Raw genomic sequence first — 21,957 nt, forward strand, 5'->3', positions numbered from 1 at the left:
ACTGGTTAGCGTGTGAGAACACAAAACACCAACGGTCCCCAGACTTGGAGAGATGGGTCTCTCCTACCACCCTGAGCTGGTGACTGTGGACAAGCATCTCCTGGCAATATCACGCCTGGGCAGCCCAGTGAGGATGAAGATGTACCCACAGCACCCAGCCTCTGGCTTCAGCAGCAGGTTTCCTTTCTCAAATCAGACAAGTTACTGGCGATTTTGAAATATTTAATCAAAAAAGAATGTGGCATTTTAAAAGTTAAGTTTACAAACGACATATTCTTAATATTAGCAATTTATCTATTTATACACTGTCTAAGAAAATAAGGTCTATGAAGACATCAAGATATTTGAGAGTTCATTATAAGCTATAGCACTTTGCAAATAAGTATCCAGTTTAATTGTAACAAACCACTCTGAGAAAATTTAACTAAGTATATAAAAACATTAGTTAAATACAATTCTCTGGAAATATACATTATACCTACAGCTGTTCTTACAGTGAGATTCTTTATGTTTGGTTTTTTTCACCCCTTTGAATTCTCAAAATGGCAAATCACTGTATGGTCCTGGATCTCCAAGCTATAAAACTGAAATATGTGTTTCCAGCGTAGCAGATGGTGACCAGGAAGGCGAAGAACTGGAGAAAACAAAGCATAATAGAAAGACGGCTTAGTCAGGGCACGTTCCAATAAGCGAGAGAGATCGTTTCACCTCCACTGAATCATGCACTCACAGCATCCCTTGGCTCTAGGCTTTCTCATCTAAAACTGCTTTATTATATTGGTTCAATTACCTTTCTTTGGAAATGATTTCCGGCTATGATGTCTTTCTTTTTTGGAACATAGACGGAAGGCTTGTAGTTTTGCTCAAATAACCCCAGGATGTTCACGTAGGGGTGACTATGTGTGGTATACATCTAAGAAAAGCACACGTATTTCTAATTTAGTCCAGGCAATTTTAGACTAGGGCTTAACCTCAAATCACCACAGGGTCACTTAAACAAACAAGTCGAGTGGGTGGGGGGAAGAGATGAACCCACATCACGTCTGCGGTGTGAATGGTGAGTGGGAAAACGCAGGCCCCTCTTAAGAGGCAGCCACCACCCAGTTCCAGCTGGTTCTTGCTCTGTGTTAACTTGAACCCAGCGCTGCCAAAGCTTGTGATTCTCACGGGCACCATGCTCTCTACCTTTAAACAGAGATTTTCAAATACAAATATAAGAATATAATGAACACTCATGTATCATCAATCAGCTTTAACATTCTCATTCTGGCATTCCTGTCTAATTGCAACCCACCCCCCAAATACATCTTTTGTGCTTGGAATATTTTAAGGCCAATCTCAGAGAAACTTTTAAAATTATTTTTTTAATTAGAAAAACAATACACATTTATGGTTTAACAATGCAAACAATACAGAAGCACATAGATTAGAAAGTAGAAGTCCCTCCTTCCACTCCTCTCATGGTCCCATCACAGTCCCTGGAAGCAACCTCCGTTGGTGTCTATTTTTCTAGGCATTCTCAGTGCATAAACAAACATTTCTACTTCTTAAAAAAACAAGTAGAATCATAGAGTATTCATTTTCTCTAACTCTCTCCCCCCTTAAACTGTAGGCAGCAGAATTATTCTTAGAATGCCTCAAACAGCTTTTCTCCCTCAAATACTTATTTTGTTCCAGCCATTGGCTTTCACTCAAGCAGAGTCTTTCAAGCTCTCTGTACTTCAGGCCATCAGGAGGTCCCACCAATGTTTCATGCTTTCAAACCAATAAGCTAATTGTCAGTGTGTCACTACGGCAGCGGGGGCTTTTTCGCACAGATAACTCTGTCCTCCTCCCTGATCCCCGGGTGGGGGGTGGGGGGGTGTGGGATGAGAGGGTCGCTCACCGACGAGGCCGCCCAGCTGTTGAAGTTGTGACCCTCCCTTTCCGGGGAGACAGAAGATGCATCCACAACAGCGGCCGAGAGGTACAAGACGAAGGCACTGCCATTAAAGCAGAGACCCTGGGGGGACAGAGGCACACAGCGGTTAGGGAGTGTGGGAAGGTGTTTTTTGCGCATTTGTTATTTGCCAAGTAAAGGACTCCTTACCTTTTTTTTAAAATGCAGAGACAGTTAAATATAGTTACCTCTGAGGAGTGGGAGACTTTAGTTTTCATTTTGTACCCTTTTATAGGTGGCAGTTAAATTTATTTTTCTTTCATAAACTAGCCATGTATTACTTTTGAAACATTAAAATGCTTAAAATAAAAAAGATAATTCACGTTCATGGTAACCAAACAAAATCCAGTTTGGACAGAACAACCTGGAGTAAAAAGTATCTCCCCATGGGGTAAAGGCAAACATGCACTTTTATACAAATGGAGCCATATAGTTATGCAACATTTCCCCCCTACCTCCCATTTAAAAAGATACCAAAGGCATCTTTACATTTCAGTCCAAACAGACTGACCTCATTTCTTGTCACGGCACTAACACCTCATAATCTAACTTTTCCCCTACTGCCCGGCATTCTGATGTTCCTAGTTCTTCCGGGATTGCAAACACTACTGTAATGAACATCTCTGAACACGTATTTTGGGGCACTCACGCACGTCCAGTTCCCCATACAAGCAATCAGGATGAATAAGAGAGCACCGAAAGAGAGCTCAACCTGGTCCGCACTGCTAGGTCCTGGGCCTTGTCCATGCAGCCACGTGGATGAAGGGGCCAGAGAGGAAACCGGGTATATGACCCTGTCTATTAGTAAGTGTGGCTCAATCCATTTTTCTAAGGAAATGAGAAACCCCTATATCCCCTGGAGAGAAATGGGGAAGTGGGTGGTAGAGACGTAAGCAGGAAGCCGAGGCATTCTTCCCCCATACACCACGCCACGGGGGGCACTGCCGGTTTATCACAAGCCTCCATTAACATGACCTCACAGCGCCGAGCCTATTGGCTTCCTCAGTCTTATTTAGTACTCCCCAAAGTAAGCATGTCCGGAGGGATGCCTCAGCTGGGGAACTGTCGTGAAAACAGGTGGAGAGAAGAAAGAAAAAAGAAGGGCAAAGAAACCAGCATCTGAGATTGTTACAAAGGTTAAAAAATAAAACAAAAAACCTGTGTGGCTACAGAGGCGAAGGAGGGCTGCAGGAAACCAGCAGGCTCTAGGGTATCACTGAGCTTCAGGGAAACGTGAGGTCTTGTTGCACAGAAACAGGCCTGAATTGGACCATTCCAGCTGAAAGTACGTAAAGCTCCTGCAACTCAAACGTCAGGCCCTGCCGCATCCCTGGGCACAGCGAGCAGAGGACAGGACGACACAGTATCTTACGAAAGGTTTCCAAGTGTTCTTTTTGGGGGAAGGGAGAAGGCTACTCTTTTTTGAAATTCAATCCCTTTCTGGTATAAAAATACCGTCCCCCACCCCCCGCCAAAGGCACACAGATAAAAACTCTCAAGCAGCTGGCCGCCCTTTGTTGGTCCTCCACACTGTATTAGTCATGTCTACAATTTACAAGACGGAACTGCCACTAATGCCTAATCCCTGCACCGGAGAGAGCTCGTAGGGTCTTTTAGCTTCACGGAGATTTCCAGAAGGCTAGAATCAGACCACACATGTTCACTGGGAGCCAAACAGATCCAGGGCTGATAACTGTGGTTGGCATTAGGGAACCTGCATCCCATTCCTGGCTATCAAAATCCTCTTCCTGTCTCAGTTTCTTCATCTGTGGAATGGAAAGAATCTGTCCCATTTTTGCAAAGTTACTGTGAGGATTAAACAAAATGACTGACGCAAATATAAAGGGTCCATCATGACATCTGGCACACAGTAGGTACTTAACACATGGTGGCTCCTACTGCCTATAAAAGGAGGCTAATACCGCCTGCCCTGGGTGTGGCCTGTACTGCTGCTCAGGGGGCTTGCAAAGAGGTCAACAGGGATAAGTTACAGAGGATGAATCCTCAGAGAATGCCTTTGTGTAGGTCCCGGTGCTTAGTGCTATGAGGATGGCAAATTGTATTGCTTTGAAATTTTAGCTCAAATTAGATTTGTCAGAAAGCACACCCCAGTCTCTCTGAGTAAATGATATTACCCAGGAGCTCAGAGCTGGTTCCCTGCTGCACATTAAAGATGGATGCAGGAACTTTGCACCTGTGTTCTCCCCAGATGCGCTGAGGCCTATTGTCAAGATAGGATCCAGGGCAAAGCTCATGCCTCCTTAATGGAGGAGCTACATGCGAGATTACGGAACTTGGGCTTTTGCAGTGTTCCATGGATGGTGTCCCTGGCAAGTTCCCAGGGAACTAAAATCAGGTCTACCAATCCCTTCTCTGCACTCTCATATTCCCCAAATGCTCTGGAGACCAAAAGTAAATGCAAAAGTCGTTTGGCAGCAAAGGCTGACTTGCACCGACGTGGGGGTGATGTAGTCTTTATTATCCTTCTTAGCAGGAAAGTTCTCGCTGGGAGCACATTTCCAGCTTATTTCCTTGTGACGGGAACAATATACTCCAGTTGTTTAAGACGCTGAGAAAGTGTGTCTGGGGGTCAAGAATTCAACACTCACTGAGTTTCTACTCACTTGCATGACCTGTCTGGTCTCGTCACACACGAGTGTGCAACCCCTGACATGGAGGCTGACGGCCTTGCTTGATGAGAGCAAGGATTAAACAATTGTGAGGGACTCAAAGGCCTGATCTCCTCCCTGCTGACTGGGGTTCTTATTTACCACTCAGGCAGAAGAGCACCTGAAGCAGGAGGAGATCAGAAAGAAATGCTGGATGGAAGTCGAGAGACATGGGCCCCAGCCGTGTGTGAATTTGTGCAAAGTCACAGGGCTCCAAACCCCAGTTTCCTTATCTATAAAATAGACACACCTTATGAGGATAAATTCTGATAATGTAAATCAAAGCATTTGACAGAAAGGAGCACTGTTAACTTTTTAAAAAAGAATTACTGAAAGCGATATTTAAACTTTTTTTTTTTTTTTGGTGAGGAAGATTGGCCCTGAGCTAACATCCATGCCAATCCTCCTCTATTTTGTATGTAGGATGCCACCAAAGCATGGCTTGAAGAGTGGTTCGTAGGTCCGTGCCTGGGATCCAAACCCACGAACCCTGGGCTGCCAAAGCAGAGCGTGTGAACCCAACAACTAAACCACCAGGCTGGCCCCTAAACATTTTTAATGTAATAAATTATGAAGGAGCCTAATGTAATAAATCATGAAGGAGTTTTAAAGTAATAAATTATGTAATAAATTATGGAGAAGAGAAAGACTATACATGATCTGGGCCAGAGGTCAGCAAATTACAGCCTACTGCCAGTTTTTGTAAATAAAGTTTTACTGGAACAGTCATGCTCATTCATTTACAAATTATCTGTGGCTGCTGTCATGCTGCAACAGAGTTGAGTAGCTGTGACAGAGTTTGTACAGCCCCAAAAGAGAAAATACGTACTATCTGCCCCTTTACAGAGAAAGTTTGCCAACCCCTCATTCAGATCAGACAACTAGGAAGTGAGACTCAGGCAAAAGTGGAAATAAAGGTACCGCTCATTCCTGCATCCCAACCATTTGCTCTCCTGTTACATTTCCTGAGTTCATCTTCTCCCAAGTTCACAAGCACTTTCTCCAAGACCCACTTTAAGACTCTTCTTTCTCCAAAACGGCAATCCTTAAATGCCCCCAACTCACTCCGATGATCCCCTCCTCTTGTATTCCCAGGTAGCTGTTACGTCAAAGTGCTAACCGTTTTTGACTCCCACATCCCAATGAGTCTCTCCTTCCCAGTGCCCATCTGGGGAAGCCGGACACCAATTCCAACAAGGCTGCTTGTGCTGCCCCACACAGTTTTGGGCACCTCGATTGGAATTACTTTCAGAACCTGCACCACGTTCTTGAAAATCTTAATGGAGAATCCTCACTTGTGTATTGGGGGAAATAGTCAAGAATCAGTCAATCTGTTTGTGAAATAAAATGAGATTTGTTTTCTTGTGGGATTTAACTTAGCTCTGAAGGCAATTCACGGAAAGAACAAAGCCAGGGACATTCTGAGCAGTGACAGCACTGTGAAGGCCTGCCAACTTAACTTCAACCAACAACCCACAAATAGGCTGCATTTCAAATGTGGTTCATCAGTCAGTTATTTGGAGCTGGATATTCTTCCGATATATTGATTGGAAACTAACAAAAAGACAGTATCACTTCAGAACTCCGTTTTATACACACACACACACACACACACACGGCACCACTTGGATTTTTTACTTAAATCATACGGTCACTTCAAATTCCCCAACAAGACTGCAGATGCTCCAAGGCAAGGGGGACCTCACCTTTCATCTCTGTGAATTCCACTTGGGAGTGTGTACTCCATCTTTAAGATGACACTCAATGTCACCTCCTCTTTGAAGGGTTTCCAGCTGTCCCAAGGTGAGGTGGTTACTTCCATCACACTTTGTACACACCCTCACTTTAGCAAGTGTCACAGGGTACTGTGATGGTTAATTTTATGTGTTAACCTGACTGGGCCATGGGGCGCACCAATTATTTGGTCAAACGTTATTCTGGGTGTGTCTGTGAGGGTGTTTCTGGATGAGACTAACATCTGAATCAGTGGACTGAGTGCAGCAGATTGCCCTCCCTAGTGGGGGTGGGCCTCATCTAATCAGTTCAAGGCCTGAATAGAACAAAGAGCCTGATCCTCTGTGAGGAAGAGGTTAACTCCTCCTGTTTCACTGCCTTGAGCTGGGATGCTGAGGTTTTTATTCCTGCCTTTGGATTTGAACTGAAACATCGGGTCTTCTTGGATCTCAAGTCTGACAGATTTCAGACTGGAACTTACACCATTAGCTCTCCTGCTTCTCAGGCTTTTGCCCTTAGACTGGAACCATATCATCTGCTTGCCTGGGTTTCCAGCTTGCTAACAGGGTCTTGGGATTTCTCAGCTCCCATAATCATGTGAACCAATTCCTTATAGTAAATCTCTTTATACACACACACACACATCCTATTGCTTCTGCTTCTCTAGAGAACCCTGACTACTACAGGATTTGGTACTAAGACTGGGTTGACAGACTTGGGAACCAGAAGTAGAATGCTGCCATAACAAAATGCCTAAAAATATACACTTGGCTTTGGAATCAGCCAATGAGCAGAGGTTGGAGAACTCTAAGGTGCATGCTAGAAAGATGGATGTTAAAGGGGATTCTGGAGAGGTCTCAGAAATGAGGAACACATTATTGGGAACTGGAGGAAAGGTGATCCTGTTATAAAGTGGCAAAGAGCTGGGCTGAACTGTATTCTAGTGTTTTGTGGAAGGTAGAATTTGCAAGCAATGAAATTGGATATTTAGCACCCGGGATTTATAAGTGTCGAAGGAGCAGCTTGGTTCCTCCTGACTGCTTATAAAAAGAACCGAGAGAAATTAAAGGAAGAATTGTTAAGCAAAAAAGAACCAGAACTTGAAGGGTGGGAAAATTCTCAGTCTGTACATATTGCAAAAAATCAGCAAGGTTGTTCTGAAGAGAACACGATGGGTGTGGCCGAACAACCATTTGATAAAGAGATCGTGGGTGCAAACCACAGAGCTAATCAAGCATCTCAGCAGAAGCCAGGAGTCGATAAGGGATATACCAGCAGAAACACTGCCAGTCTGAACTGAACGACGGAGAAGGGGCAAAATGAAGCAGGGCAGTTGAACTTCTTGGATTCTATAGGACAGAACCATAGAGCTTTTTGGCTGTGAATATGCTCTATCTTTCAAGAAAAGAGAAGAATAAATCACCCAAAGGTGATTCAGAGAGATCATCAGGGCTGCCACTCCCACCACAGGCCAAGGAGGCAGGCTGGTTCTTCCTCTTCCTCGTTTCAAAGGGTGGAGCTGCCTCTGGTTCTGTGAGCCAGGATGTCCCAGCCCAGTGCCTCAGGGGCATGGCCACCCTGAGGAGACTGTGGGTGACAATGCCACCCCAGTGGGCCTCCAGAACAGAGTATTGAACCAAAAAGGATTATTCTGGAGCCTAAAGATCTAATGGACTTTGCCTTGTAAGTTTTGGGCTTGCTGGGGATCTGTCGCCCCTTCCTTCTTTTCTATTTCTCCCTTTTGGAAACAGACTGTCTATTCTCTGCTTGTCCCATCACTGTATTTTGGCAGTACATAACTTATCTGGTTTCACAGATTCATAGCTAGAAAGGAATTTTGTCTTGGGATGAATTGTACCTTAAAAGTCTTACCCATTGGGGCCAGCCCTGTGGCCGAGTAGTTAAGTTTGTGCGCTCTGCTTCGGTGGCCCAGGGTTTTGCTGGTTCGGATCCTGGGTGCGGACCTAGAACCACTCATCAAGCTATGCTGAGGCAGTGTCCCACATGCCACAACCAGAAGGACCCACAACTAAAATATACAACTATGTACTGGGGGGCTTTGGAGAGATGAAGGAAAAAGAAAAAAATCTCAAGAAAAAAAGACTTTTGGGCATGTTGAGATGGAATGAATATATTTTGCATGTGAAAATGGCATGATGGGGGGGTGTGGTAGAATGTTATGAATTGAATGTTTGTGTTCCCCCCACCCCCAAAATTCGTAAGTTGAAGCCCTAACCCTCCATGTGATTCTATTTGGATATGGGGCCTTTGGAGGTAATTAGGGTTAGCTGAGGTCATGAGGATGGGGCCCTCATGATAGGATTAGCACCCTTGGTTAGAGGAGATGAAGGAGAGCTCACATTCTCTCTTCCTCCTCTCAGCATGTGAGGACATGGCGAGATAGCATGCACCTGCAAGCCAGGAAGACAGCTCTCACCACAAACCAACTAAACGTACACCTTGATCTTAGACTTTCAGCCTCCAGAACCGTGTGAAACAAATTTCTGTTGTTTAAGCCACCCAGTCTATAGTATTTTGTTATGACACCCGAGCAGACTAAGAAAGGTACTGTAATCCACACATCTTCTAATCCATTTCTCCCTAGACTGTGTGATCCCCTTCGTTTATCCTGCATCCAGCATGGTGCCTGGAGCCAGGACAAGAATCCAATCACCCTTGACGACTCTAGAGTCCAAATGTGAGGACACCTATTCCTACAGCAGTTTTCATTTTTCATTCTAACCCTTTGCATACACCGCGCATCCCAACACCAAAGAGCTCTGACTTGCAAAGGGTTAAGGTCATGGCCCCGGAGTGGGAGTGGGGGCGTTGAAGGAAGGAAGATGTGCAGAGGTGCCCTGACAAACCTGCTTCCAGGTGACATTGTTTACTGGGATTTAATAAAATAAGAGTCTACATAAGAGAACTGAGCTTTTCTTGATTCAGTCTTCTGAGGACTGGTTTGCTATTTTGGCTAAAAAATGTTCATGGACCTTGCAACCTGCCCAAGTTCATACTCAGCTATAAAACACCTGAAAGACAATTGGGTAATAGAGAGATTATCTGCCATGTTGGGTTCTCCCTGGCTTTTCCCAGTCTATGTTGGCAGAGAGACAATCCTGAATTGACTAGAGGAGGACTAAATTCCATCCTACCTAGTGGGCAATGGACAAGGACACTCACGGCTTCCTTACCACTGTTGTCCAGGGCACCTGGGGAATCCTGGTGTAGGTCATTGTTATGTAGATGATGAGGAAGAAGACGGTGAGGACCCAGTAAAATACAGCTACAAACATGACCCAGCCAAATGCAGGGACCCGGAAGTACTCAGTTCCAGCGATAAGTGTCCATACCAGCAGTCCCAGAATCTGTAAAATGACAGGAAGTGGGGAAGAAAAGGGAGGTGAAAGCAGAAGATAAAGAAAAAGAAGGATTTGGGGAAGGAGAAAAAAATAATTAGAATGTCAATTACAACTTTCACACATACACACACACCTACACGTGACTTACAAATACAACAGGGTCTGTAAACTCGCGTGCCCACAGATGCCAGGAAGAGAAAATAAGCGAACATAGTGGGCTGGGCAGAGACCACGGCAAACAAGAAAAACTATGTCTTGTCTTAAGGGGGCAGTCGGTACTCAGCTCTAGCCAACTGTCGTGGGCTGGTTTTGCTAGATCTTCCTTTTTTTTTTTTTTTCCAGGAGAAAACAGAAACTCAAGTTTGTATATGATAATCTTGATTTTTAAATGTTAGCACTAATAAAAAAGTAGTTTTCTTTTGTTTTGCCAGGGGAAGATTCGCCCTGAGCTAACATCTGTGCCAATCTTCCTCTACTTTATAGGTGGTCGCTGCCACGGCATGGCTGACAAGTGGTGTAGGTCCACACCTGGGATCTGAACCTGCAAACCTGGACCGCTGAAGCAGAGCACGCTGAACTTAAGCACTGGGCCACGGAATGGCCCCAATAAAGAGTATTAAAACACCATGAGAGGCAAAACAACACACATCCATGGCAGGCATTTGCTCACAGGCTGATGCTTGTCAAGGGAACAAGACTGCAGGTCCACTCGAGGTGGTCCCTGGGACTGATCTGCTCTCAAGGGATGAACCTCTGAGGACTCCTCACCTACCACTGCTGCTCTCCCCACAGATGGCAAATAATGTGTGGCCTGAGAGAGCTTTCAGAAGGGAGAACGAGCAAGGGCCCAGCCCAGATACAGGCACTCAGCTGTGCTTTGTTCCAGCAGCAGTCATCCAACTCTTCACCGCTGCTGCTGAGCAAAGCCAAACCCGAGCCAAGTCAACGTCACTCACGACTAAAGGAGGACTTCAGGAAGGGAAAGGAAACGGATGTAAATTATAGGCATCTTTAGTCCTGAAGAAGGAAGGCCAGAGCAAAGTATGCATCTCACATTCCAGCATCTTCCAGGAACCAGGAAGACTTTATTCCTAAGTCATGAAGAAGTTAGTATCTAAACCACATCCCCAGGTGACAGTATGAGGAGCACAGGGTGGGCTCTGGCTGCCAGGTCTGGCTTGCTGTGTGACTTGGGAGAAATTATTTCATTTCTGTTTTAGCTTTCTTCGCAGTATATGGAACAAAATACTCAAGTAATTTCAATCACTAAGCTAGGAAGATGGCTTTCACTCATTTGTTCAACACTTGAGAGCACCTAAAATATGCCAGGCTTCCTGCTATCAGGCCCCAAGGATAGAGTGGGGCACAAACTGAACAGGTCCAGCTCGCACGCAACTTAAAGTCTAGTGGGGGATATAGCTGAATAATTACACTTGCGAAAAATGCTATGAAAGAAAACAAAGGGTGTAACAAGGTCTATAACAGGGAGACGTAGCCTTGTTGCAGGCATGGGAAGTGTCAGGGACGGCCGTGCTGAAGAATAACCTGGAGACCAAGTAAGAGCTCGTGAGCGAGGAGGGAAGACAACTTTCTAGGCAGAGAGCACAGCATGGGCAAAGGTCTGGAGGGGGGAAGGGCTTTGCTGCCTTCTAGAACCTGTAAGAAAGCACAGTAAGTTAGGACACTGGTGCAAGATGTTAGAGAGGCTGGGAAGGCTCGCATTATGTGGGCCCAAGGAGGCCTAAGGATTTTGTACATTATCCTAAGGGTGGTGGGAGGGTTTTGAGCAAGGTAATGATAAGATCACGGTCAGTTTTATAACATGACTCTGGCTGTGTTGGGAGAATGGACATGTGGAGGGGAAAGGGCTGGCGTGAGGAGACCAGTTCTGAGAAGGTGGCCATAGTCCAAGTGGGAGAAGATGATGTATTCAAGACCAACATGGTGGCAGGGAATATTGAGAAGTGAGACTCCAAGACAAATTCTAGAAGCACATAAGACTTTAATAGATTAGATATGGAGAGAAGTGGGGGAGGATAAAGTGGAATGACCCCCAGGGTCTCTGGAAAGATTTAAGAAGTGGATCAGAGTGTCATTTCCTCAGCTGGAACAATGAAACAGGAATAGTTAGGGGCTGGTTTGAACAACAATTCAGGAGCTCAGTTTTCAACCCACTCAGTCTGAGGTAGCAGGGCCTACGGATAGAAGAAGTGGACACTACAGGGAGAGGAGGTCAGGCCCCTCTTTAAGAAGGAAGACTTCCCGTGAAGATCGTTAAGCCCTCAGACAGGTTTCTGAGGGACTTTTTTTTTTTTTGAGGTAGATGAGCCCAGACCTAATATCTGCCGCCAATCTTTTTTTTTTTTTTTTTTTTTTGCTGAGGAAGACTGGCCCTGAGCTAATATTCATGCCCATCTTCCTCCACTTTATATGTGGGACACCTGCCACAGCATGGCTTGACAAGCAATGCATACGTCCGCACCCAGGATCCAAACTGGCGAACCCCTAGCCTCCGAAGTGGAATGTGTGAATTTAATTGCTGTGCCACTGGGCTAGCCTGCTGAGGGACATTTTAAACTGCTCACTGAGCAGCTCTCCTCTCTGTCAGTTAGGATGCCTGTGCTGGTGAGCAGGGAACAAACTCTATCGCCGTTTCCCCTCTTCAGAGTTAAAAGTTGATGTCCTTTTATCTGCTTGATATTGCATATGAATTCCAAAGAAATGCTTAAGAGAGATGTGTTTTTGTGCTTACATCTGTGGCAACAGAATTTACTGAAAGTGAAGATACACAAAACAGGGATAAAATTCCAGAAAGCACTAAGCCTCACACAAATTGGGTTTTGGGCCCAAACTCATCATAACGGACAGGTAATCTATACACATATATGTGACATGCCATTGGATCAGCAAGACTGGTAACAGACATAATCCGACATGGCACAGTCTGAAACATCATCTTGGGCTTCTTGATTCAAACAGAAAGGGTCAGAACAGCCCTTTTTTGGTGATCCACACAGGAAACACAACCGTGCGTGTGCAAATGGGGCTGGGGCGCCTCTCCAGGGGCGAGCAAAGGTTCAAGAGTTTCCAGCACAAGCTGGTGTCCAGCTAAGCAGGCTCAGCTAACAGCTCTCGGCGCTGAACGTAAAAATGCTTTTCATGATTAACACCAGGTGGATGGCCCTGTCTAGAGGTGCTTGTCTAATGTGGTAGCCACGGCCACCTTTTACACACAGGCACAACACTGCTAACCGAGCCATCGCTCAAAGAACAGGAACACTTGACCCATGACCTCACCAGCAAACAGTTAAAACGAATGACCCTTAAAAAATGAAGTCAAGAAAAGAACTGTTCCGCCCAAGTGAATTTCCTAGGTAACTGAAATATATCCAGAAGCAAACCTTTTTCCTCTCACTTTAACCAAAACTGATGAAAATCACTTTACATAAATGTTATTCATCTCCTGCTCTGTGTGTGTGTGTGTGTAAGACAAACTCTTGATCTTTATTTGCTTAGACTACAAAAATACTGTTTGTTTTTTCACTGATAAGCAATTTTTTAGGCTCATACTTTTTTGGAATGGTAAACCTAAGACTTTAAAAAGATTTTAAAAAGTGATAAATGCAGGTAAAAATAAACACAGAAGCATATAAAGTATATATAAAGCATACAAGGAAAAGACAACCCCCAACTACCAGCTGTAAATTCTCAAGATAAACCAACATAAAAATTTTACGTCTACCTTTCCGAACGTCTTTCCCTTGCATTTATAACTACCACCTGTACATCTTTTTCTTTCTCCCTTAAAAATACGAATCACTGTGTACACAGTGCCTCTAACTTGCTTCCTTCCATGAGCAATACCAGAGAGGCACTCCCTCCGTGCTACTACACACAGATCTGTGCCAACTGTAACAGTTGCCCAGTTCTCCATAATTCATGTAACCAGTTCCCTATTGAGAGAAATTTAAGTTGTCTCCTTTATGTTTGTACAAAAATGCCGAGGGAAGATTCTTATAATATACACCTCTGCAAACCTGAATTCCAGGACAGATTCCTAGAAGCGGAATTTCTAGGATATTTCAAGCCTTAGAGCTACTGTCAAATTACTCATCAAAAACTGTGTACTAATTTATCCTCTCACCAGTGTATGCACACTCTTCCTTTCCACTCTCATTAAAACACCATGTTTTAAATGATTAAAAAATCCAGATTAAAAAAAGAGATCTCATGTTTTGCCTTTCACTGTTTATTGAAACACGGCATAGAGAAAACTGTAGAAATCCTAAGCGAATAGCTTGCTGAATTTTCGCAAACTAAATAAACCTGTGTGACCAGCATCCCCATCAAGAAACAGAACATGACCAGTACCTGGTAGCTCCATCCTCACTTCGAGTTACTCCTTCCTTCCTCTCCAAGCATAATAGTTCTCCTGATTTCTATCACCCGAGAGTAGTATTGATTGGTTTTCTCTCTCTCTCTCTCTCTTTTTGAGGAAGATTAACCCTGAGCTCACGTCCGTGCCCATCTTCTTCTACTTTATACGTGGGACGCCTGCCACAGCGTGGCTTGACAAGTGTTGCCAGGTCCGCACCTGGGATCTGAACTGGTGAACCCCAGGCTGCCGAAGCAAAGCGTGCAAACTTAACCGCTGCTCCACCGGGTTGGCCCCTAGTGTTCCCTGGTTTTGAACTTCATATAAGTGGAATCCTCTAGTATGTACTCTTGTGTTTGTTTTCTTTCATTCAACACCGTGAGATCTATCCATGACATTGAATGTCATCCGTTCACTCTGCTGGCTACACAGCAATGATTCTCAAACAGGAGCAAGCATCAGACCCACCTGAAGGGATTGTTAAACCACAGATGGATGGGTCCCACCCCCAGAGTTTCTGATTCAGCAGGTGTAGGACCGGATCTGAGCATTTGCATTTCTAACAAGGTCCCAGGTGATGCTGATGCTGCTGGACCAGGACCACAGATTAAGAACCACAGATGTATAATATTCTTCTGTTTTGTTTTAGTTTGCATTTTCCTGGTCAGTGGTGAGGATGGTAGAGCATCTTTTCAAATGCTTATTAGCCACTTCTAGTTCTTTCCTTATTTACTGATAAGCCTAAAAAAAATCACTTTCTTACTGATTTGTAGAGATCTTTACATAAGAGGGATGGTAATCAACCACATATGTGGCAATCTTTTCCCCATCCAGCTTTGACTTTCAACTTCATAGAGTCTTCGTCATATGGAAGTTTTAAATTTTAACATAGTTAATTGGTCACTGTTTTTTTTTTTTTTGGTGAGGAAGATTGTCACTGAGACAACATCTGTGCCAATCTTCCTCTATTTTGTTTGTGGGACGCCACCACAGCATGGCTTGACGAGCAGTGTGTAGGTCTGCACCCGGGATCTGAACCTGTGAACCCCGGGCCATCGAAGCAGAGCATGCAAACTTAACCACTATGCCACCAGACTAGCCCTAAGCGGTCACTCTTTAAGCCTTCTTTTGTTCCTATCTGCTTAGGAAGGTCTTCCTCAACAGAAGATTATACAAATATTCTCCTGTATTTTCTTACAGTTTTATAGGTGTGCTTAGATCTTTAACTAGAGTTGAGTTCTATACATGTGATGATTGTACAAAAATCTGAATGTACTCAACGCCACTCAACTGTACATTTAAAAATGGTTAAAATGGGGGGCTGGCCCCGTGGCCGAGTGGTTAAGTTCGCGCGCTCTGCTGCAGGCGGCCCAGTGTTTCATCGGTTCGAATCCTGGGCGCGGACATGGCACTGCTCGTCAGAAAGGCCACTTTTATTTTTTTTCAGCAGATCGTCAATTGATTGGTTATCCTGGCAAACTTCTCTCAGATTGGGTCAGTTTCTGGAATCTTTATTCTACTCCATTCATCTGTGTTAACTGCTATGCCAGTGCCAACTCCTGTAGCTTCAGCATGTATTTTAGGCTTTTGGGTAAAGATGTCAAATTGAACACATGAATCTAGTTTTGCTCTTTCCTCAAACGCTTCTAAAATGATCATGAGAATGGGATGAATAGGAAAGGAGACAAAAGTGACACATTTCTGGAAGCTTGGAATACATATGGATGAGGAAGAAGTGACTTCGCCACCGTGAGAAAGCTGAATTCTAATTAAGCTGGTTGACCGAGAAAGTCAAGAACCAAACCAAGCTTGCTGCAGTCTGAAAAGACTCAGGGACCTCTGGGACTGGGGCTAAGGCAGGGATGGCGAGAATAAGGAGGACTCAGGGGAAGCTGTTAGAAATCAGCTATGTCCTTACCTTCTGCCCTGCTCCAAGCTGCTGGGGGACTGCCCCACCTCGGTCATTAGTCTGAAAGTTTATTCCCTAAAGCAGGATTCCTCAAGCTCCGCCCTACCGACATTTGGGCCAACAATTCTTTGCTGTGGAGGGCTGATCTGTGCAGGACGTTTAGCAGCATCCCTGGCCTCTACCAACTAGATGCTAGCAGCAAACTTCCCCTCTTCCTCTAAATGACAATCAAAAATGTGTCCAGAAATTGCCAAGTGTCTCCTGGGAGGCAAACCCAGCCCTGATTGAGAACCACTCTAAAGAAGGTAAAACGAAATAGAGCGTCTCCGGACTGAGTGACACACTTGGAAGTTTGAGCATCTTACTGAAAACGAGAGGCTTAAATGACTGTTCAATGTTAAGGCGTCCCCACCCTTCCAAGCCCTAACGTTTCCCCTCTACTGGGTTCCTAGAATACTGGCAGCCAGGCCTTCACTAGTACAAGACAAAAGACCTAAAAATACTTACCGTGGGGATTCCCCAACACGCAGCCTGACCGGGTCAATCTACAATGAAGTTCAAAGTTGATAAGCCCCACCTACACGCTCAGAGCATCCGAACAGCTTTGCACCCAAAACACAGGCACATAACCAAGGTTAGGAGATCTATGACGAAAGCCTGTATAACATGGCAGAGAGCTGAGACCAGAAAGCAAACTAGGAGAAAGTAACTTTGAAGAGGGAGAAGAAAACATCCAAAAAAGAAGAAATCATATCCTCAGAGGGAAAAGATATTACAATAATGAAACAGAAACAGGAGGTTACAAGAAGGACACAAATGGTTCTTCCAAAATCAAGTTAGCTTTTGAAATTAAAAACAGGAGAGAAGAAATTAAAAACTCAATAGAAGTGTTACATGATAAAATTGAGAAAACCATATGGAAAAGAGAGCAAAAAGGTGAAAAAACAGAAGAGAGAAGGTAAGAAAGTTGGAGGACAGGTCCAGGAGGTTGAACATCCGATTAACAAGTTCCAGGAGTATAGACTGGAGAAAACAGAGGGAAGGAAATCAACCACAAAACAATTCAAGAAATTTCGGAATTTAAGGACATGAATTTCTACATAAAAGGGCTCCCCCAAGTACCCAGCACAACGGGTGAAAACAGACATAAAGCAAAGTACATCACAGAATTTCAGAAGATCAGGTACAAAGAGGAGATTCTTTAAACAACCAAAGAACAATCAGGTCACCTACAAAGGATCAGAAACAAGAATGTCTTTTAACCTTTTCTAAAAGCAAATAGGATGTTAGGAGAAATAGCAAATGCTTTCAAACTGGAAAACGATTCCTAACGTAGAAACCATCCAGCAAAATTATCAATGAAGAGAAGAGGAGAATACATTTTCTCTTGGACATGCAATGTCTAAAAAATTTACCTTCCATGCATTCTTTCTCAGAAATCTACTGAAGGATATGACCTCTCGAAACAGGGTATAAACGCTAAAAAAGAAAATATAGGATAAACCAACAGGAGAACTACATAGAAGGGTGAAGGTAATCTCCAGGATGAGGGGAAACCCAAGCACGACAGGTGCCCCAGGCACAGAAGGTAACCAGGCAGAGTGGCTCAAAAGACAGGTGTGGTAAAGGCTGTCATCACTGTGCCTGATGCCATTGTACTTTCTGTTTAACCTGTTGAAGCGATCAGGAAACTTGCTCTATCAAAATGAGGGAAGAAACCAAGAAAGAAGAAGATGAGGAATGAAGGAAACAAGAAATTCAACCCAATAAAAACGTAAAGAAAATTGCAAAGTGAATGGAGGTCCCCAGCAGAAACACATCCAAGATAAAAACGAGAACTCTGATTATATGATGTGATTGCCTCGTGGGAAACTTTACTAAGCGGCTAGTGGAAAAGTGTGAGACAAATGAGCTCCAAAGAAAAGTGAGCAAAGAAAAAAATTATACATGTTATCAACTTCAGTAAAAAAAAGAAACCATAACAGTTGTTTGTAATTAACTGTTCAGAACACAACTCAAAATAATATTTATAGAGAGATTATTAATAATAAACACTGAATACTGATGAATTATAACAAGGAGGAGGTGCTATGGACTGAACTGTGTTCCCACAAAATTCCTATGTTGGAGCCCTAACCCTCAATGTGATGGTATTTGGAGAGGGGCCCCTTAAAGGTAATGAGGTTTAGATAAGGTCATGAGGATGGGGTCTTCATGATGTGATCAGTGCCCTTATAAGAAAAGATACCAGGAAGTTCCCTCGTTCTCTCTCCCTCACAGGCACTGAGGAAAGTCACATGAGGACACAGTGAGAAGGAAGCAGTCTGCAACCCAAGGAGAAAGGTCTCACGAGACACCAACCCTGTGGGCACCCTGATCTTGGATTTCTAGTCTCCAGAACTGTGAGAAATAAATTCCTGTTACATCATCCAGTCAACGGTATTTTGTTATGGTTGCCCAAGCTAAGATGGATGGTAACAGGAAATTACCAGTTAACATGTAAAATTGAATCAGAAGACGGCAGCACCCATATTATCTATAACTCTGGACATGAGTAAAGCCTGAGGTGTCTCAAGTGGCTGTCTTTGGGGAGGGAGACACTGCAGTAAGAAGGTCTGGGGGTGAGAACTGATGTCTGTTACAGCCTTTTAATTCTGTTGGTATTTGGCCACCCCTGCTGATCTCAGCTGATTCCCTAGAATTTTCTGGCTATCTGCAGTAATAGTAGTTTTGAGGCTTTCCAACGTTTACACCACTTGTTTCCTTTTCTTGTATTATGCATTAACTAGAGTCTCCAGAACCACCTCCCAGAACATAAGCGACAGTGGCCATCCTTAGTTTATTCTACTTTATTGTTCATTTTGATGTTTTACATTTGTATGATGTCTGTTGTTGATAATTGATGGATACCCTTTATCAAGGTAAAGATTTCTATTTTCTAGTGAATTAAGAGATTTCTTCTCCAACCGCCCCCTTAAACAATAGGGCAATGAGCTCGGCTGAATGCATTTTCTCTATCTCCCCTTTAAAACGAAATACAGTGTTTCTAATATAGCTAAACCTTTTGATGCCCCAGCGTCATTGCCAAAGTCAAGTATTTCAAATACTGCCTTGTGCTGTAGAATGAGACTGCTTGCCCTACTCTGAATGGTACCAACTATCTGTGTTTTTCTATGAAGAAATTTTTTTAATTGAAAATCCTCAAAGGTCACCTCTGGAGGCTCTGATTCCAGCAGCCATGCTTGTCCTCTGCGTGTACATGCCCACACATGTCATCTTTATTCTAGTATCCTACAGATAAAACAGATGCTTTCGATTTTTAAAATCATACCAAAAGACACACACAGTTTGTCTGTGAGGACTCTCCTGTGAAGTCAAGTCTATGAAGCCTTTGGCTTTGTGATGCTATTCTGCTGCTCAGAGGGATTACCTGATGGCAGTGTTAAAGGGTCTCATTTATTCAAATATCTACTGAGCATCTATTATGAGCCAGGGGTTTTTCTAGGCACTATTGATGGGGCAGGAAATGCTTCATTGCTAGAGCACACAGGTTGGCTGATTTATCTCTGACTTTAGCCATTACTGCATCTGTACTTGTGCCTTGAAAACAGACAGGTGACTTCAGACGATTAACTAGGCTACCCTAGGAGCAATGTACCAGCTGTTGCCAGCTGGCTGTGCCCAGGGGAGCTGCGCTGTTCCAGGCGTGAGCTCAGCACACCTCTGAAACTCCTCCCTGGACTTCAAATCATTTACTGTGTTAATTCCTTGCAATGAAGTGGCCTTGGAAATCAGGTATGGTAAATTTACTCCTGTGTGCCCTGCAGTGAGAGAACCAAACAATGTTACCACACCTGGCTGCTGTTCTCCTGACATGTTTAGCACAGCACACATGTGGCAACATTCATTCATTCAAAGACCTCACTGAGTTCTCCCTGGTGGTACCATGATGGCAGGGAAAACAGACATGGTCTCTGCCCCCAGAGAAGGTCCATCAGTAGACATTTAACTATAAACTGGGATAAGTCCTATGAAAGGAAACAAAGCTGACATGAGAACGTAAAGCATAAGGACCCAACCAAGTCTGGATGGTCAGAGGAAGCTCGAGATTTAAATAGATGAATGGGAGTTAGCCAGGCAAAATCTCCAAGGTAGAGGGAAGGCCGAGACTCTGAGACAGACATCCCATCTGGTGACATGAGTCTCCCATAGGTTTGCCACCCAACACATGAAGGTCAGATGGACGTCCAGTTCCTGAGGAAGTGGACCCAGGGCCCGGCATCGGACATCAGTCTCCAGATGGCATCTTTTCTCAAAGTCAAGATTCATTCCATACTGGTTTGAGAGCCAAAGAATGTTAGTGCCGGAAGAGAGGTTCGGGAGATATTCAGAAGCAACGAGCTGAGAATCACAGAGCTAGTTCGTGGTTAAAGCAGAACCAGTCTTCAGCGCTGACTCCTAGTCTGGTACTATTTTAATTTATACTGTAGGGTCCTGATTTCTTTATTCCCCATTCCTTCCTTCCTTCTTCCCCACTCTCTGGCCAGAGTGACGCTACCACTCGTGGTAATGGCCCACTGAGAGGCAGAGTTTGTTTAGTGGGGAAAATCATGTAATACAGAGTCAGCCTGCCTCGGTTCCACTCCCTGCTCTTGGGCAAGGTACTAACCTGAGCCTCAGTTTCCTCATCTACAAAACGGGGATGCGGAAACTTTCCTCACAGGGTTTCGGGAGAACAAGATGAGTTAAGCAACATATGCAAAACAGTGCTTGGTACAAGCCAGGTGCTAGTTACCACTATTATGCTCACATTATTAGCAGGGTTTACAAGAACTCTTAGGAGTGTCTCCTCTCTTCCTTTCTCAGGTGAAAAGCTTCCTTTTCTTTGTAATTCAAGATTTTCACATTGTAGGGAGCCAAGGACTCTTACCTATTTCCAGCTCCCTAGACGTATGGACTGAACTCGAGGGCTCTCCTATGAGCAGTAAGACTGACAAGAGGTCAGGGTAAGTGAACCGGGGGTGTCTGAACCTTAGCCTCAGCCTCCCTGCCCAGTATCGACCCCCTCAATGTTCCAGTTACCATACCCTCTGTTCCTATTTGGTTAAATGGTATAATGCTAAGGCCATATGGCCTGGTAGAAAGACTGAGGCTTTGACTTCTTACCAGCTGTGTGATTGGGCAAATTAATTTTTTAAGCAATATTTATTGAGCACTTACTATGTATCCAGGCCCCAGGTAACAGTAATCGCATAATCTCTACTACCGAATAAGGAAGTGCTTCATGTGCCTTACCTCATTTAACCCACATACTGCCCTCTGAAATAACTTTTATCCTGATTTTTTTTTTTTTGTGAGGAAGATTGGCCCTGAGCTAACATCTGTGCCAATCTTCCTCTATTTTATGTGGGATGCCACCACAGCGTGGCTTGATGATCAGTGCTAGGTCCATACCCTGGATCCAAACTTGGGAACCCTGGGCCACTGAAGCAGAGAGCACAAACTTAACCACTACACCACCAGACCAGCCCCTATCTTGACCATTTTGCAGACAGGGAAACTGAGGCACAGTGTATTAAATAACTTAGTCCAGGCTTTGAACTATTATGCTACACACTATCATATCATGCCCCAAATCATTTAACTTTTCTGTGCCTCAGTTTCTCCGGGACAGGGATAAACGTATTTTCTAAAATCCGCATGATGAGACAATATGCTCTATAAACATAGTTTCCATTGTGACTAATAATGGCAGACCACAGACCTGCCCCGGAAGAGCGTCCATGTGCAACGCTGAAGAGGCTGGTGCTGGAGACAGGGAAGCTGGCTCCGGCTCTGTTTTCTTGCTGTGTCAGGGATGTAGCATTACCTAGCACGCCACCAGCCAGCCCCTCCCAGGTGCAAGTTTCTGGGCAGATGTAGGCTTTGCTGAAATGAGCAGATGCCTCGATGCAAACCCATCCCCAGTT

The 21,957-nt window shown here is 44.3% G+C and overlaps 1 protein-coding gene across 3 annotated transcripts in view; it reads right to left on the bottom strand.

Moving 5' to 3' along the window:
• Positions 1-205: 205 nt before the first annotated feature.
• Positions 206-21,957, bottom strand: part of CMTM8 (CKLF like MARVEL transmembrane domain containing 8) — a 102,155-nt gene continuing 80,403 nt past the window's right edge. Inside the window, exons 2-4 of one of the 3 annotated variants that reach the window (XM_023620796.2) lie at positions 9,526-9,710; positions 1,886-2,002; positions 206-634 (exon numbers count right to left, since the gene is read on the bottom strand). In XM_023620796.2, the coding sequence (XP_023476564.1) occupies positions 577-634; positions 1,886-2,002; positions 9,526-9,710 (360 nt within the window). In that variant the 3' untranslated portion in view covers positions 206-576. The remainder of the gene's footprint in view (positions 635-1,885; positions 2,003-9,525; positions 9,711-21,957) is intronic. The other 2 variants (XM_023620795.2, XM_023620801.2) reach the window with 2 other exon arrangements.

This window comes from Equus caballus, chromosome 16, assembly GCF_041296265.1.
Source record: "Equus caballus isolate H_3958 breed thoroughbred chromosome 16, TB-T2T, whole genome shotgun sequence".
Lineage (NCBI taxonomy): Eukaryota > Metazoa > Chordata > Mammalia > Perissodactyla > Equidae > Equus > Equus caballus.